An 18,804-nucleotide genomic window follows, 5' to 3' on the forward strand; every position below is an offset into this window, starting at 1 on the left:
TATTCATTAGCTCAGGAGCGCAGCGCTCACTCAGACACGACAGCCAGTGTCTGCACCCCGGGATCGCTTGCTGTAATTTACGATGCCTCCCGTGCCATTACTCTATCACTGACACTGATTCAGCAATTTATATACTGGTGTGCATGCATACGGGCAGAGGTGAGCTTCTTACGGGGAGGGGGACAAAACAACTGCCTGCCATCAGCTAGTGCCACATCCATAGTTAGCCAGGAAACCAGCCACGTGACTTGGTTCATTGGAGGAAAGCCAGATGATGCATGTTGTTTTTGCTTCACATGATGCCACACAGAAAAGTGCCTGTCTTCTGTCTCAGCCCCGCCCTCAGTCAAACCCCCGACACAGAGAGCAGAGGAGAGGACAGAGAAGAAGAAGCTGCAGCACGACCGTAAGTTACACGGAAATGTAAAAAAGTACTGAAAAAGAACCAACCTTAAAAATAAATTCTGTAAAAATACAGAACTGGGTTTCGGGGGGCATCCTCAGAAACCAACAGCCTAACTTAGAGTTTGACCTTTAACCTGAAATAATATTAAAGTCTTTGCTGTAATCTTTCTGATTAGAGTAAGAACATTACAGTGCGGAGTTGCGTGAACATACGAGGCGGTGGCGGTTGGGTAGTTAAACATGCCCCCTCCCATCCTGCCTTGTAATATATATCTATGACTTAATCAGAGGCACCCTGCGCATTAGCAGCCAGTCTCGACAAATCCCCAGAAACGACAACATGCAATTTACTACAACATTGTTTCTGTCTTTTCATTGAAAATCATGACAATGCTATGACATTTTGCAAATGAGCATTAACTTTTTTTTTTCCAGGAGGGGCAAGACATTTAGGAATCAGTTAGTTAGGTGTGTGATTGTGTAAATAAACACAGATGTTTAGCAGTGACAGGGGCAGGCCCCATGGGTGGTAGCTGGGGAGAGAGTGAAACAGAGGGAGTGCTGCTTAATAGAATTTATTGTGATTCATGAGGCCCGCAGCTCAAGTGTGACAGAGCGATATGAGAATCCCCTTTTAATTTGTCTCTCCTGGAAACACTGCAGATGAGCAGCATGAATTACAGTGAGAAAGAATGATTGTCTGTGTGTGTGTGTGTGTGTGTGTGTGTGTGTGTTGGGGAGGGTATAAAAATGGTAAGTGGATAAGGAGGAAACAGAAAAAAAGGGAGAGAAATGGAGAGAGAATGTAGAGAGGCCCAAAAAGCCTATCACACCTGTGAACTGCAGGCTCAGACTCGACCATGTACCGAGCCAGAGGGTAGCACTGCCCCAGCCGTCCCCTCTCCTCCCCTTTTTCTCCTCCTTACTCATCTTTGTTCTGCGGGCAGACACATAATGTCACCCAGGAATCCGCTCAAGAGGATGAGGCTCAGTGAGCAGGCAACAATCACGCAAACCTGCCAAGCCCTCCCTGTTGGGATCAAATCTAACACCTCTGACTGAAGGCATTTACTGCTGACAATGGAGCCTCTCCCTCAGAGCAGGATCAGGCTAGATTAATGTGTATGGACAGACAGGACACAGCGCTCAGTGCCCCTGTTACAGCCTGAGCTCAAAGCATGCTAATTAAACCATTACAAATTACAAGTGATATAAGCCCTATTATAACATGCTAGTCCTCTTTTTTTTCTTTTCCAGTTAGGATTATTTGAGTTTTTTTTAGGATTATTAGTTTTCTGGAGCCTGCGTGTGTGTGTGTGTTAGTTTTTGAGTGCACACACGTGGGAACTTGGGAACAAACAGGCAACCTGTTTCAACATGCAGGGTATGGCTTTTACTTTTGTCTGTCTAACCACTCTTGTATGCATTAAACCTAAAAGTGGAGTCTAATCTTTCACAACATCCAGCTTCGCACACTCAAAGGAAAATGCACGCGCACACACACACACAGACATGCACGAAAATAGATGTACATTTATCCTATTGGGGATAAATTTGAATTTGCCAACTTCAAACCAGAACTCTCTTATTGATAGTATTGACCTATTCAGCTATTGTTGTTGTGACTTTATAAATCATTAAGCCTGTGCCCCCCTCATCTAAGCTTTCTTCTAGGAAAACTCCTCAGCAATAAAAGCCAGAGCTTGATTCCCACGGCCTTAGAGTGGAAGAAAAACAACAACAAAAACCTCTTCAAACAATCAACTCATATAAAACTTCATAACAGCTCCAAGCTACCAATGTAAAGAAAAACCCATCACGACTGATCTGCAACAACAATGCAACACTACTGTTCTTCTCATCCTATTCCATGAGGACTTTGTTAGAGACACTACTTGGCTGAAGCCTCATCTTTTTTTCACTCTCTGGTTGATATTATCACACTGAGCGTTTAGATTAATATTGTTTCCTGCCTCCACACATCTCTCAACAACATCTTTGTTCTCTGTGGACCCTCAGTGATGTGGGCGGTTTAGACAAACACACAACCCCAGCTACATACCGCTACTACAACCTGCAACTGCATACCACCGTGTGTGAATGAACAAAAGGCCTGGCTGGGCTGAGGCCTTTGTGGTATTTGGTAATGTTTTCATCTGAGTTTAAAAAGACCTAATGAATTTGCAGTGGAATCATGCATGTGGCTCGTGGCTTTGTGAAATGAAGGAAATCCTATCTATTTCTATTCCCCCGCTCTATTTTCCAATCTTGGCCGTTAGGACTTTGGTTGCTGCATGGTTTACAAATATTAGCTTAAGCAACCTAAAGCTTTCTGTGAACAGCCGTGATGACAGAAGTCTGCTGTATGAGGGGCCTGCTCAGTGTGGCTGCTCTGTTCTGGAGGGAGAGCAGCTACACACGAAGGGGCTTTCACACCCTATGGAAGGGCTGGGAGGTACACCCAGTAATTTTCCTTTTCAGGAAACACCAAAGTATATACAGTGTGTTCCAAACAACTGAGGAGAAGTGTGTTGAAATACTAAGATTCTAAATTAATTGCCCTGCTTCTTTACCAGAATGGTCTAAAAAAATGATTACATTTATGAATAATGTTATATTCTGGAAGCATTAATGTGGTAATTTGAAAAAGACATGTCAGGGTTAAAACTGGGCTAAATTTGGTGGAAAAGTAAATATTGTTCAGACGTCTTGGTAACATAACCATCATTTGAGCACAATTTAAATGACTATAATTCAGTATGCAGCAGATCCTAACAACATGTTAAAATATAATCTTTAACTGATGTTGAAACAACATTTATATGTAAGCTAGTCAGAAAAACTTAAAATTGTCAGACACATATAGCCTGGTTTTAATCCCCCCACATGTGGATGACCTTTGGCCAGCAAATAACCAAATCAGAACTTACTGGATTATTAAAGAAAAAACAAAAAATGCAATTAGCTTGACAATGTATGTTCCTATATATCAAGGTATGCTGGGTAACCATAAAGGCTGATTTATGGATGGTCGCTCGACACTACTCGAATTTTGTCATGTCGCAGACACTGTCATATTTTGTCGTGCAATGTGATTTGGTAGTGTTACTAACATTGTCATGGAGATTGTAGTTTTCACTGATCTATCTTATTGATATTTTAGTCTGTAACTTTAGATAACGTGTAAGGTTCTTGTTCAATTAGTCCTGGTTAGGATGATATAATAAATTATATAATAAATAATAACAATGTAACTAAACAAGCTGGCTGGAGGATGACGTCTGGTTACCATGGAGACAACTGAAACTTTTTGCCGAAGCATAAATTGATAAAGTCGCGCGACTCTTTAATTTCTGTCAAGTAACACTTATTAAAAGTGTTTAGCGACCTATCATAAATCAGCCTTAAACCTCGACTGGTTCAGGGAGGAGAAAATCCTCACAACAAGGATTTCAAAAGTAAACATGTTCTCAGAAGAGTAAACACTTTGTGGTTCACATCATAAAACCCTGCTTCACATCATTCAACCGTATGTGTTTTCCTGTTGGTGAGGCTGAAGGAGACAGACAGATATATTTGTGGTGTAAGGGAAGAAATGGTAACTGTGTGTTTTGAGTTATGTGTACTGCCTTGGCTCCCAGCCATTTCCCCCTGGGAAGAAGACCTCTCCTCTCCTTTAACCTCTGCTTGCTCCTAATCCATTGCCCACTGGGAACACTGATGTGAGGCGTCTGGCACAAGCCTTTCCCTCGGCCCTGTGCAGGACTTAAAAGGACACAACTGCCCTGGTGTGCGCTCTGTTTCGGTTCTGACTCCACAGTAGCCACAGAGGGAAGGTTCCCACTGGGAGAATGAGCACTGGAAGCACATCTGTGTTAGGAGTCAGACGGGTGGGATGGGATCTACTGCTGTGGCTCACATGGGAAACATGTAAATGAATCCACTAAATGTACCTCTAATTCTCATCTTCAGGATTGGGTGTGATGTGAACCCACACATGATTAAAAAAGACATTTGCTTTGGAGTTGGTAAACAAACATTTTTATGGGAAGCTTTTTTTTTTTTTTTTTTAAATAAAAGTCTATGCACACAAATTATGCAGGACCATTTCTTGCCAAAACTGATGGGAAATGTGTCTCAGATCCTATTTAAAGATGTTGATGGGTTACATTGTCCTGAGAAATATCTATCCTTCTGCCCTGAGACTCTTGGAGGCATCAAAGATGAGTCAGAACCATTTTCCTCTTTGCTCTGGCTCTGAAGTGCCATGGAAACTGCCACAAATATTTATGTCGGACAAACACTGGTGCACTGAGGTACTCCTTGCTCCTGTGTAGGAGCCAGGGCCACAAAGGGAGATGACGCTTTGTCACACTGGTGAAACCTGAATTTACACCCCTGTGCCCAGGACCTCAAACAAGCACAACAGCAACAGGAGCCGAGCTTGGAAAAAAGCCAGCTTTGTCCTCAGGCACCCTTGTCCTCCGCTCACCTACCTGTGAAAACCTCGGCTCATTTCAAACGGCATTCACCTCAACCTCCATATCTCCCTTACACACACGCACATGTTTCTGCACACACCCATGAATACCACTCCACCATCTAAAACTGAGTAACATAACCACATGGTGTAGCAGGTTTTATCAGCCATCAACATTATTTAATTAAGTCTTTAGCACAGAATTCACATTACGTTACAGTAAATTTTAGTTTATTCTGTGAGGAAACATAAAATTTTCTGTGTAGGCAACATGTCCAAACAATAAATGCAATAAAAAAACAATAAGAGAGAAACTCAAATCTTACCATCAAGGTCCTCTGGCCTGGTGAGGTCAATAACTCTGTGGCCAATCTTTCCTTCCTCACCCAGCTTGCCGAGGTGGTGCCCAATGCTCTCAAAATGCGCCCTTTCCTACAGGGAAATACAAACAATCAGGTACACAAACAAGCACACGGACACGTTTTTACAGTGATAGAATTGTAAAAAATAACCCCATCAGAAATCTGAAATTTTGAAAAGAAAAAAAGTGTCTTTGATAAATGGAGGTTCTTTTGAAGAGCTGCTCTTTTGACATGAGCTAGATGTAGCTTTTTCGTCTCTCATCTCTCTATTCAGCAGCAGCTATAATGGATGACAGGAGGCAGGGAGACAGTAAGGGCCAGGGGTGCTGTAAATAGATTTACAGAAGGATACTTTGTGATCCCAAGCACACAATGGGGCCGTGGCCCTCTTTGCAGTGCTCAGATTTTCCTCTGTAATCTTCTCCTTACATCCTCCCTTCCAGTCTACAGCGCCCAGAGCTCAGCGCCCATCATTTATTCAGAGTTCATGCTTTGGAGAACACACCGTGTTTTCCCGTTTGTCATGTCGCTTTGAGCTCAGATTAAACTTGGCATCATGTTGTACTTGACGCACAATGAAACCCTGTCATTCAGCGCTCCGTGACAATATTAAATGTCATGTCCGTGTGCATTTACAGAATAAAATAACAGCTTTCGGGGGGCCTCTGAATAGTTGCTGCACATTACACTTAATGTATTATGCAAGGGGAGAGTGCCGACTGCTGCTGGCTCCATTGTTGAATGACCTACTTCCTCAGTGAATACACAGGGCATTAGCAAAGGGCTGTCTCCCTCTCTAAAGACTCAACTAGGAGATGGACACTTTGACTCTGCATGATACAAATAATCCCTCCCCCCCCTAGGTTTTGCCTGGATGACACTAAAAGCAGGCATGTTGCCACCATTCAGAAAAAAAGCATTTGTTTTACTCCCAGGGTGAGCGTTCAATCTCTGCCAAGGATGTACTGTCTGCACTGACCTCTGCCTCTTTCTTTTCTAAACATGCCTATCACACGCAGTCTGAACAGACACTCAGGTAGAGTCCCCACACAATACTAACAGCTCCCCTGCCACACACACCGACACCGACACACACATTAATCTTTTAGCCCCTTCTTTGTAATGCATTTCACAATTTTGTTGTTTTTCACTTTTCCCCCAGAGGGAAGTTTATCTTTTCTTTTCCTAATGGGAGAAAGTGCTAAAAATTAAGCAGACCTAATATAACTGAAAATAGTTATTTTTATGACTGCATTCGATTCATGCTGTTGTCTTTTCCTGATAAATAAAATCATGTTGGCAACAATACCCAAAAGTAATTACAGCACATTTTTTGAAAAAAATTAAATTACTAAATCTGTCTGAAATGTTTTTTCTTTTGTGTAATCTTTTTTTTCTGGTGAGTTAAAAAAAGATGACAAGATGAAGGATGAAGATAGTTCAAGTCCATTTGAGGCCTTTCACAGTATTTTGATTTTTTTTATCATGCTTTTTATTTATTCAAGAACTATTCCTCAAAAGAAAGGACTGCGAGAGAGACAGAAAGAGCACTGCAATTTACCATCATACTTGAAGGAGCAGTCATTATTTATGGCCAGCTGAGTGATTCTGATATACAATTAACCACTACCTGCTTATGGCCTGTGATTAGAGCCTGTCTATCTGACGGCCCTTTGCTTACTTAAGTGTTTTCTAATTATGACATATGTGGTGGTCCCTGCTGGGCAAGAGGACACTTTGTAAAGAGAAGATGGAGTACGGCGCCTTTCTTGGTGTCACATTCTGTGTAAAGCAGCACATGTGCGAGCATGCACGCGCGCACTGAGCCGTATTCATCACCCAGCCACATTATTGCTCTTAATGAAAGAAGCTAGCAGCCCGATGACAAAGTGACTGATGTGCGATTAGCTGGATGGGCAATGGTGCTGCTTCAGATGCTACTTGGACAGTCCACTAGGAAGACACAGCATGCATGGGTACTGTATGCCTGTAATAAAGTAGTCATCTCGTCCCTCTTCTGCGCTCCGTTGGTCCCTCCTGATCAATCAAGTCCTTTTATAAACTCATGATCATTAAGCATCATGTTGGGCTGAGAAGGAGAGAGAACGGGGGCCATCCATCAATGAATTTCATTAATAACTAGCTCAGTGTTGAACTTCTTTCTCCACCAAACAAAGTCATATGATTAGAGTGAACAGCAGCACATTAGGCAGCTGGGAGCGAGACTGAATGAGGCTCTTGTTTGAGGATTCTTTAAGGTAGCTTCACTTCATTTGACATAAAAGGGATCATGTGTTTTTTGTTACAGGCAGTATACAGAAAACATGTAAATGTGCTTTCTAGCTGCCAGCGTTTCACATACTTGATATAAAGGTGTAGTTACAGTAAGTATTCCATCCTTCCTTGCATTAACTATGCTAATTAATATCAGACTATCCATGCAATATGGTACCACAAATTTTCATAAAATTTTATATACTGGACTTAATATACTTATTGGTTATACGTTTGGTAATTTATATCTGGAAATTAGAATTATAGTTGGAATTACAACCATAAATTATCTGCACAGCATAAGGGTTTTGTTTTAAGGCTTGAAAATATTCAGTGAACTAATGCTTCTTTACTGCCCACGCATCAAGTGCTGTGATAAATTAATGGCACTTTTATTATTTTATAGTGTCATTAAATTTTTACTGATCACTCTGACACAGAGGAGTAGCAAAGGACATGCAGTATCTAGGGAAGCTGGCCATCCTACCAGGAAGGAGAGGGTGAGAGTGAGAGAGAGGGAACCCATCAGTATATGGCTGATATTAAAAAAAAAAGGTATTTCTGATGTACAGAACAAAGGAATGACTTTCAACACAAAAAATACTCAAAATGAATATTGCTAAAAGGCCTGTGAAAGAAAATACACATAAACTGACGGCAAGGGTAGCAGAGGAATAAATCAAGGGTGATGAGAATTGTAAAGATAAAGCGACAGGAAACAAAAGATATAACAGTACACATTTTTCCCCTCCCACTTTGACCATGACCGCTGGCAAGCAACCGGTCCCTCCCTCAAATGACTTCAGCATGCAGCTCTCCACCCCACAACTAAAATTATAGCAGTGCACTCCAAGCTGTAGTGGAGAACTGCCACCCACAATAATCTCATCTGCCCTGCCTGTGCAGTCTTTTGTCTTTAAAGTTTGGTAACAGATGCATTTTCAGATGCACATGGCTGCCCAGTGAAGTCATGAGCTAGTCCAGTGAAGTCATGAGTCACTGTGGAAGAGAGAGAAGGAGAAAGAGGGTAGATGGAAGAGTCTGTGTAACTTCTTGGGCGAGGGAACCCAAAGGAGCCCTTGTCAATGCTGTAAAGAGAGCTTTAATCTGGCCGGCCACAGAACATGTGCCGGAGGCCTGCTGCTCTGCCCACAGGGTGTATTCTGGGGAAAGGCGGGTGGCGGGCGGCCCTGTGCATTGTGCCTACTCCTGCCCTATATTTAGGCAACACACTGCCAATCCTTACACTCCTTCATCCTTTCCTTTGTAAATAGCTCCAGGCTATAGGCAAAGCCATATGGCCTGAGATTGTTCAAATACAGATGAAAGAAAAAATACACAGAAGAGTAAAGTAGACTAGGGCAAATCAGCACGCAGTTTTTTCGGAGTCGTAAGGTTTAGACATGAAATGAAGACTGTCTTCTACAGTACCAGTCAAAAGTTTGGACTTACATGAGTGTAAGTATTTCAAAGTTTTAATTTACTATCACAAGACATTGATACACCACTTATAATACAACAACAGACTGTTTTTCAGTAGTGAAAAACCTGACTATGCTGTTGTTCAAATGAAAGAGCTCAGCCAAGGTGAGGACATGCTCATCTGAACAAGGCGATATTCATAGCAGGGAGGTTTAAAAAAAATATGTGTTGCTAATACCATAATGAAAATAGACAAACCAGGCCTTGGTACATGATGTATTACCAGGGTCAACTGTAGACTTTGAGCTTTAGTTATATTTTAATTGATCATTAAATATATTCATTAACTTATTGAATTTTTAATAATTAACTTTTTTTATATTTGTGTAATTTTGAGCATAAAATGACCCGAGTCAATGTCAAAATAGGAATAAGGTAAACCAGATGATACAGGCACAGATCAACTTGGTATTGTATGTTTTCTCGCCAAAACATTTTGACATCTGAAATGGTTAAAGAAAAAAAGTGCTTCATTTCATTCAGGCACCTGGCAGTCATCACACATTGTATTCCCTTCCAAAAATGACCAGTTGCCAGCTTAAAGTAATTTTATAGTCTGGTTATTTTTTGGCCTTGTATGAAGTATATACAGTAAATGACATATTTAGCCATTTCTGTGAAATCTGACAGCAGTGACTGGCTCTCCTTTCCAAAATCTCTAAACTGTTGCTAAAATCTCATCTATATTTCCTACACAGTGGAAAGTATATGATCGCATATGTTTAAAATTTTCATGGTTGGAACCTTTAAAAGCTGCAGGACCCTAAACAGCCACTTATGTTTGATAATGTGTTGAACTGGCTTTGGTTATATCACACACCTGGTATGTGGCAAGTTAAAGGCAGTGGCTTTCTGACCACAATACAGGTCTTTGTGTATCAAGTGTCAGTCATCACTGTGGTCTGTGGCCCTCAAGTGAAGACTCTGAGCGTCTCAGACTAAACCCCTCAACAATATGTCCCAGCCCTGATGGAGACAAAGACTGGACTTAACCGTGGCTACAGCTCCTCACAGCTCTGCGCCTCATCTGTTTTGTATTTTTATTGTAACCAGTTGCAATGTTATTTATAAGTCTGCAGCTTTCCAGTAGTTTTTGCTAGTTTTGAACCATTTAAATGTTAAGTACATCCAGCCATGCGGTAAACCCACAGTTCCTTTCATGCAGACTGTTGCTCTCCCTTTGCTAAGGCTAATGCAGGAAGCAGCAGAATCAACAGTAGCAGCCACAAAAGGCTGGCATCTGTTCTATAGGAGTCGTCCTCGACATCACACAGAGCAGAGATGGCCAGCTATTCCAGTCCCATTTCTACTGCCAGGGCATCACCTCATTTGTTTAAAACAGAGGGAAAAAGGCCTTTAATTAAATTAAGGGGCTTAAACTATGAAAAAGATTGGTTAGCTAACCCTATTCTGGGCTTTGTGCCAATTTAATGTTTATTGTTTGTTTTTAATAAAAGAATATGCTATCATTATTCAGGATGACTTATATTTTGTTGGAAGGAAAAGTCAAACTCACAAAATGTGACCCTTCAGCATCAATTTGAAATGTGCATTTAGTCTTAACAAATGCATTTCCTCTAAATGTCTATGTCAACTTTGTAACAACACTTCTGTGATAGTTTCTTATGTTAACATTGCCACATAAAATATATTATTAACATATCTTTTATTGAATGAAAATATCATAATTGTGTTATGTTCCCAATTAGACTTAGATTAGCTGAAATTGAAATCATTTTAGAGGTGTATAATATATAAACATCTCCGGGATGAGGATATTTCTGACACACTGTTCAGTTATTCAGTTCCTGTCCACACTAGTGTTGGGCCAATGTAAAAATTTTCAAACCAATTTGAAATTAAGCTGAATACCAGACCGGTAATACTGAATTTTACCACCAGGTGTCTCATGTTACTCATACGTTTCCGAGTGGAACATAAGAAGAGCCTATGATTGAGTGTAGCGGCACCACAGTTAGGACAACTAAGTGACACATCGTGTTTTTATTTCTCACAACAACCATTCAACTTAACTTTTCTTTTTGTGCTAGGGTGCTGTGTGTAGCAGCAGTGTTTCCAGTTTAATAGCTGGAAACAACATGGCTACAAATAGTACGGCACGGCTATGCTATGCTAACAATGTTAGCCATGCTAACTAGCTGCTAGCTGCCATGCAGGCTGATTAAATGATCCATTCCGTCCCTTTGAATCTGTGTGTTGTTTTCGAAACACAAGCTGCTCTCAGACTGCTGGAAGCTGTAAGCGGCCCGGCCAGGTTTATCCGGGTTATCAGTGAGATCTGTGCCGTTAGCCGGGGTCAGCCTACCTCCTCCAGCTCATCTTTGGAGTCCAACTGGGTGGACAGCAGGAGACGGCCCCATCGGTGTCGGACCATCCGTGTGAGACGGTTAGACGTCTCATAATGATAAATGCTGATTCAGTCGTTTTGCATAAAATCAAATTGGTTTAAGCTCATACACCAGACCGGACTGGCAAAACTGGAAACTGACCCAACCCAACCACGCTGCTTAGATAATCTGTGTTGAGATCATATACTTTAATGTGTGTCCAGTCTTCAATGATCTCATCAGAACTGTTCACCAGATCCTTGAGGGAACATTAAGGTGGGCTAAAATCTCCTTTCTTATCAGACCTTCCAGGTTGCAAACAGCAGGATATTAGAAACCGCAGCATTACCAAAACCCTTTTCACATATGGACAAAACCTCAAGACTTGTTGGACACTAGAGCCATTATGTTCCGACTGCAACAATACCATAGACTATAAATGGTCCTTTGTGGCTTATTCTTTTCCTTGTCTTTTGTAGTGTGTGCCTTGTGGTGAGCGCCGCATCACAGGTCTTCGCTACTGGGGCCAGCGGCATTTCTGAGCAACTGCAGCAGGCCAGAAATTCACCATGTAAAATGACAACTGTAGAAAATAATGGAGCCACTACTGCCAAGTGACCCAACCAAGATGCAGTCTTGATGTCTTTCTGGGGAAGAGACGAGACAGAGCAAAAGACCTGACCTGGGACAGAAGCCCGCAGGCATACACAGACTCACACACACATGCACAGGCACATATTATCCAGAGTCATACATTATTTTTATTCTTTTGGCAAATGTGAACAATTGGACAAAGCATTAATGTAAGCAATCTTCACAATAGCACTTGCTGGCTACAGCCAGTGTCTGGGAGCTGAGCATAATCTAATTTGGATGGGCAAACCCTTGTATGCCAAGGATTTACATTGCAGCCAAAACGCCTTGGTTTGCAATTTCCAAGACAGCAGTCGAAAAGGAGCAGAAAATTGCTTCCAGGGCTGCAGACCAGACAAGATTATATTCAAAGTCTTTGTGAGGGCTTTGCCTGAATAGAGCCCTGACATCACATATACACACACATGCATGCACATGTACACACACACACATACACACACACACACACAGGAGGGAACAGTGTAACGACTATAACCAATAGGTTAGGAGTCCGGATTTTGTGGAGCACAAGTGTAAGCTCCATTTGAATATTTACAGGCTGAGCTTTGGGATACGGGAAATGGACAATTGTAGTTATCAATACTGAGGAGAGGAGGTGTTGCGGGGCAGAAAAGGGCAGTTCAATAGGTTAATACACTGGCCTTTCACCTTTTGATTCCAGTTAGAGACCTGTCAGCAGAGGAATATATTTTATCTCACACAACCTCCCGGGGCATCACATATGCAACTCCTACAGAACTAAAGCTAGAGAAAGGGATGCATCTGTCCAGAAATCTGTCATACCTGACTATTATAGTGAAGTATGACAGATTTCTGGACTGATACAGGGTTCACAACAAGGCTTGCCCAATGGCCCAGGGCCAGTAAATTGCAGATTTGGGCCGGTGACTGGTCAGTCATCGACCCAGATCGTGATAAGTCTTTTATCTCTTTTTTTCTGCTTGGCTGGTGGCTGACTCTCATACCTGGTGTGCCTTTTCTAACCGGTCAGATTGGACTGGTTAGGAACTTGCATGTTAAGAACTTGCATGTTTGTTAAAGACAGATGTAGACTGAAAGTTTGAAATATGGAGTGAAAAAGATTGTTTTTTTTTTCTTTTGTCATGGAGGCAACAGTTTGTTGAGGCTGAAAATTGAATCAGTGCTGTACTATTTCTCTACAATTTCTGTGTAAGAGGAATTAAGCTACTCATTTACAGGCAATTTACAGTTTACAGACAATTACACTACCGGTGTGTACAACAATGGCAATGCAGCCATTTGGCTATACCTGACCAGCTCTTTAGTGACAATAGATGGACCACTTCTCTTGAATTAACACTCAGGCTTTTGCTGTTTGCTTTTTCCATGTTGTGTCTGGTTACAACAAAAGTCAAATCTGTGTCATTTAGTTATATAATATAAACACAAAGAGGACCATATGGGCTAAGTTACTTTCTGGAATTATTCATCATATATTTTTTTTCTAAATTATTTTTCAGAAAAAACTATGGCGTTTGATTATAAACAATTCACATAAATACATTACTTTAATTTCTCAAAAATGATTGTTTTTGTCTGCTTCACCAGTGAAAATTCATTAGGAGAAGGTACCACATTTCTGACCCACTGGCCATATATTCCAAAAGGCCATAAATGTTGATTCTGAATGTAACATCTGACTGAAAACATACAGATGCTTGATATTTATTCATCCATGACCCTGGAAAACAGCATATCCAGTTATAGCTACAGTGCATAATAGAGAGAAACAATTCAAATGGTTACAAATGGATTCAGATGTACAGTACTGTATTTGACTGTAGGCATAGTTTCGCATTCTAGGTAAAAGCTTCCACTGGGTGAAGAGGAGATAGTAAATAATGGAACAAAGTAATTGCCCTCTGCAGACAATAATACCTTTAGATAAATATTTCAAAAAGGTAAATTGCAGAAGGCTTGTAAAAGGTTTTATTGTACTGATGGGATATAGTAAAAACAGAGAAAAAGACAAGCAAGAAAATTGTCTTCTGCAAAGCATGAATATTTTACATGTCCTCAGGTTAAAGGCTTGTGTACTGTAGAGCAGAGAGTCTGATCTACACTATGTTCTCCTAGGTCAATGGTCAGGAAGGGAGAGAGAGGAGGAGAGAGAGTCATAGTGATAAAGCTTAGGGAGGAATGCATTGTAGTGTTCAGACACACTTTGTATGAAAAGATGAATTGATCCATCTGTAAGCAGCACTTAGACCCACTCCTCTGCCCGGTCATTACAGTGAGATGAATCAATATTTAATATCCCCCTCTAACAGCCACACTGGATGATCTTAACCTCTCCTTAATCCCATTTATGTTACCTTTCCAGAATCTTCTTCTGTAAGCTCTCACTATGATAAACTTCCAAACAAGAGACTGGGAGGGGAGCTATTAAAGACCCCACCATATTTATGTCAGGTGAGGCGCTTTCTTGAAATATTAATATTCTGAAACTGACCAAAGTGAAAGCTTTTATCAGGGGCATTCAAACCTTTCTAGTCCGTTGGCTTGTATCAGCAAAAGACTCTCTCTCCTTCTCCCTCATTTCACTGCTGAATTACAACCCACTGTTCTTTATAGCAGCAGAGGGATGAAGATGATGGGGCAATTCTTTTAGCTGACTTGATAAAGCGTGCCTCTAATTTCACACCATCCTAATAGGGGCAGTGTCATTGAAAATAAGAGGCGACAATATTTCACCATGATTTGCGCGAGCCAGAGAGTCAAGCATGAGCTCAGTTAAGGTGTCATTCAACAAGACATATAGCTGGCCTAATGAAAACAGGAACATATTACCTGAGGAAAGGATTTTAATTACTTATATTGTTAGGTTTTTGAAAGAAACACAAATTATTATTAAGTGTTTCAATTTTGTGTCGTCAATACTATAATCCTACTAGTATATTCATTTATCAACCACACACACACACACACACACACACACACACACTTTGTTTCTCTCTTTTTCAAAAAACACAAAAGGCAGATTACAGGTGAGGAGTGACTAGATATTTCAAGCAGAAGATCCCTTTAGGGGAAAAAAAAGAAGCATTCTCCTGCTCTGAGATGACTACTTACTGAACAAACAAGTCCAAAATTCAGAGGAAACAAAGCTAAATCTTACAAAAGACTAAGCTGGGAATAAAAAGCCGTTAAGCTCTACCTGCTAAGGACAATGTAGCTGTAGGTGTGTGCTGCTTGTTGAAAATGACTCTGCACATGCATTGTTGAGTTACTGCTTTCATGTCACGGCAGATTCAGCTGCTTGGTTGACCACAGGCTCACCTTAGGTGGAGGTGGGACGGCAGCTGCACCAGCTCCTGTGACTGAGTGAAAAAAGGGAGCTTGCATACTCATGCTAAAAGCTTCACATACCGTGACAAATGAACAAATAAAGCTAAAAATAGGAAATAAAGCTTATACAGTGGAGATCACATCTATCTGGGTCAAATTGATCACTATAATTGGATGAGTATTATAACCAATGCTTTTTTCCTTTACCATCTAAATTAACATTTGTATATTTATTACATGGATATAAAGTAATGAGATGGACACCTTCGGTATTTACTGAATATCATTGACTGTTTCAAAATACAGTACAGCTGTTTCAAACTCTTGTTTGTTTCGCCGCTGCATCTCGTAGTAATTTCGCTGCTGCATCTTGTTGGCTTGTTTTTGGCAGTTTGCCATAAGCTTCAAAGAGACTACGTTTTTCATTGAGAGAAGATGACTTTCTTTTACTCGTCATGATTTCATTTTGAACGCAGCACCAGCCTCAGGTAACCAGCCAGAAGCAGACAGGTTACCGCGAGGCAATAATGGTACGGTAATGGTGAATTACCGTAGTTTTTAAAAATTTTTTTCCATATGTCGTCATGTATGAAAAGACCCAAAATGAACACTTGTTTAATATAAGCAAATTACTTAAACAGCATGTCTATTGGAATGATGCTGTCCCGAGCTTTTTGATCCATATAATGATGTAATAATATAGTTGATCTCTGTAACTTTGATCCCTATAAGTGGTTTCCATTGTAACTGAACTTTGTGCAAGATTATGTATCTGTTTCATTGTTTATATTTAGTTAGATATTGTGACTTGGTATACTTGTAATAACAGTTTAGTATAAAAATTTGATTATGGAATAATTCATTATTGTTTAAATCCTATCTTTTTTGACTTAGTAAGTGCAAGAGATCTGTCTCTGTCCGCTCTGTGGGCTGCACCAATTTATCTGCTTCACTTCAGTAAGAGCATAGTTGATTGCCACCTGCATAGACAGTAATCTCTTCCAAACACCAAATTAGAGGGAAATCAAAATAGATATTCATTGACTTTTTTACATATACATTGACCTAGTTGAGGCTGTTGGTTGAAAGTGTCAGGTGCTGAAATATTAATGAGAATCGCTCCCAGTTCCTGCCTGCTCCTCACAGCCAACTGGCAACATGGCATCAAGCTGAAGAGAGGAGGACAGCTTTTTTCTCTCCTTGATTGACTCATCGATTGAAGATATTTTTAAAGGGAATCCCTGGGAGTGTGTGCTCCTGGTACAAAGCAGCCCCATCCCGTGTCAGGGGACGGAGAGGGCTGCAAGTCTGCTTTAATTGGGCAGAGACTTCAGAGTCTTCTTAACCCACACCGGGCACTGCCATGGCCTGTCATGGCCCTCACACCAACATCAACAACACCGACACCTCTCGCAGCATGCACACACAAACATATTCGTACAAATTTGAGTAAACACTCATGTACGTGCTGAACTACGCCAGCACTTATCAATAAGACCACCCTGGACACGGATTAAAGAAAAATTAGTCTTAAGAATTAATGCTATATCTAAATCAGCATGTTCCACTTTATTAGTTTCTTTCCTCAACTACTTTCAGGGAGAGCTGAACACTCGTTGTGGTCAACTGATTGTTTTTTGATTGGTGGAAAAAGCTTGCAATGGAGTAAACGTGCATCTGGGGGACTTGACCGGAATAAAATAGACACAGACTGTTAGACAGTAGTACTTACCTTGTCAACTCTGCAGTTGTTGAGGCCCACTGAACTGAGGGCGGACAGCTTTGCCTCCATGCCCTGCTGGTGGTGTTGCAGCTGTTCCCTCTGGATCTGCTCCCTCATTTTACGAGCCTCCTGGATGGCCTTCATCACCGTGTCCTGGTCCCCGAACAATGCGGTAGAGTTTAGGCTGGACAGGATGTCTGCACACACACACAATAAAGTTAGTTTGTTGTACCAAAACCTTACAATGTGTTCTCTTTCTTCTTCTGAAAGTCTGTGTTTGAACAGTGCAAATTTGTGTGTATGTGTGGGATCATGTTTGCGGCCTTACCCAGAGAGGAGCCTCGACCCAGGCCGCCTCCGAGTGGGCTGGGGATACCACCCTTGCTGACAAGACTGTTTGGGCTGCTTTTACAGCCGGGGAACAGGTTTTGTGTTGGTGATGTCGGGGATTTGACCAGTTCCGTCGTCTTTGGCCGAGCAGAAAGGTTGAGCGGCTGTGTTCCTTCCTCCTACGGCAGCAGAGATAGGAGTAGGAGAGAAGACAGATGTGAATAGGTGCCCCCCCCTTCCACTTTTGTAGGAGCTCTGGATTCCCAGACAGCACAGTTCTCCTCTGTTCCTGGTTAATTATAGGCTCCCTATCCTGATCCACACCTCCCTGGCTCTCCTCTCCTCTCCTCTTCTCTCCTCTCCTCTCCTCTCCTCTCCTCTCCTCTCCTCCTCATCCATCCTTCCTTTAGAGCTGCGCCACTGCGATCTTCCTCACAGTTGCCCAGCGCCTTTGTTCACACTAATTAAAGCAGATTCTGTCTCACTGTACATCTTCATCTGTTCTCCCTCTCCTCCTCCCTGCTCTCTGTGTCTGCACTCTGGTTCGAAGAATAAATAATGACCAGATAACAGCGCTGCCAATGATCAAAGACAGCTGTTCCATTCATCAGATGTCGACTCACATTATCTACTTCATTAACTTGTTTTCTCATTTCATTCCTCATTTGTGCATACTTGGTTTTATCATACACTTTGATATGCCTGTTCCTAAAATATACAATATGATATGATTTAGGAAACACCTAAATGGTATAGTTAGGAGGTGAGGTCAGAGGAGGATACATGCATTTAGTGCTGTATTAGCTGAGCTGGTTGCAGCTTCTGCAGCATTCACTGAAAATCATGTCCAATGCAAATAAATTAAGAATATTATCATATATAGATAAATTAAAAATAGCACTGATTCATAATAAGACATTTGACACAGTAAAATCAATACGCACAGTAGATTTGCTTTAATACAACGAATGCTGAATTATTCTGAATAGAAACAACTCAAACATTCGCATCCCAGAAGAAAACTCGCTTTCTGCAGTGTAAATCGCCCTGTGTATATAGCAGTCTTTCAAACCAGATTAGGGCTCATGCTGTCGTTAACAGTGTTTTTCAAAGCCCAAGTGTCTCCTTGTCCAAACATATGGCTCAAGCATAGACTGCCCCAAGGCCTTGTTATTGCTGTGCCAATAACAGTTTGTCATGCAGTGAAGCTGAAAGCAGACAAACAAAACTAAAGGCAGTCTGATTCTATTGGACAGTGGATACAGATGGGACGATGCCAGGATATATTTACTTTCCATTTATATATAATTAATTTCATTTAAATTCTTAATTTTGTCAATTATATTTGGCACTATTCGTAATATTTTTACAAGAATTAGTGTTGTATTACTATTGACTGAATTAGCATCTAATCTGATAAATAGAGACTTTTGTTCA

General features: G+C 41.1%; 2 protein-coding genes across 13 annotated transcripts in view; one reads left to right on the forward strand and one right to left on the reverse strand.

Moving 5' to 3' along the window:
• Positions 1-18,804, forward strand: part of LOC121896996 — a 235,058-nt gene that overhangs the window by 131,555 nt on the left and 84,699 nt on the right. The window lies entirely within an intron of this gene.
• Positions 1-18,804, reverse strand: part of sox6 (SRY-box transcription factor 6) — a 141,058-nt gene that overhangs the window by 8,037 nt on the left and 114,217 nt on the right. For all 9 annotated transcript variants that reach the window (XM_042411170.1, XM_042411179.1, XM_042411152.1 and 6 more), the window contains 3 exons: positions 17,366-17,546; positions 17,047-17,234; positions 5,212-5,317 (listed from right to left, as the gene is read on the reverse strand). In XM_042411170.1, the coding sequence (XP_042267104.1) occupies positions 5,212-5,317; positions 17,047-17,234; positions 17,366-17,546 (475 nt within the window). The remainder of the gene's footprint in view (positions 1-5,211; positions 5,318-17,046; positions 17,235-17,365; positions 17,547-18,804) is intronic.

This window comes from Thunnus maccoyii, chromosome 1 (genome assembly GCF_910596095.1).
Source record: "Thunnus maccoyii chromosome 1, fThuMac1.1, whole genome shotgun sequence".
Lineage (NCBI taxonomy): Eukaryota > Metazoa > Chordata > Actinopteri > Scombriformes > Scombridae > Thunnus > Thunnus maccoyii.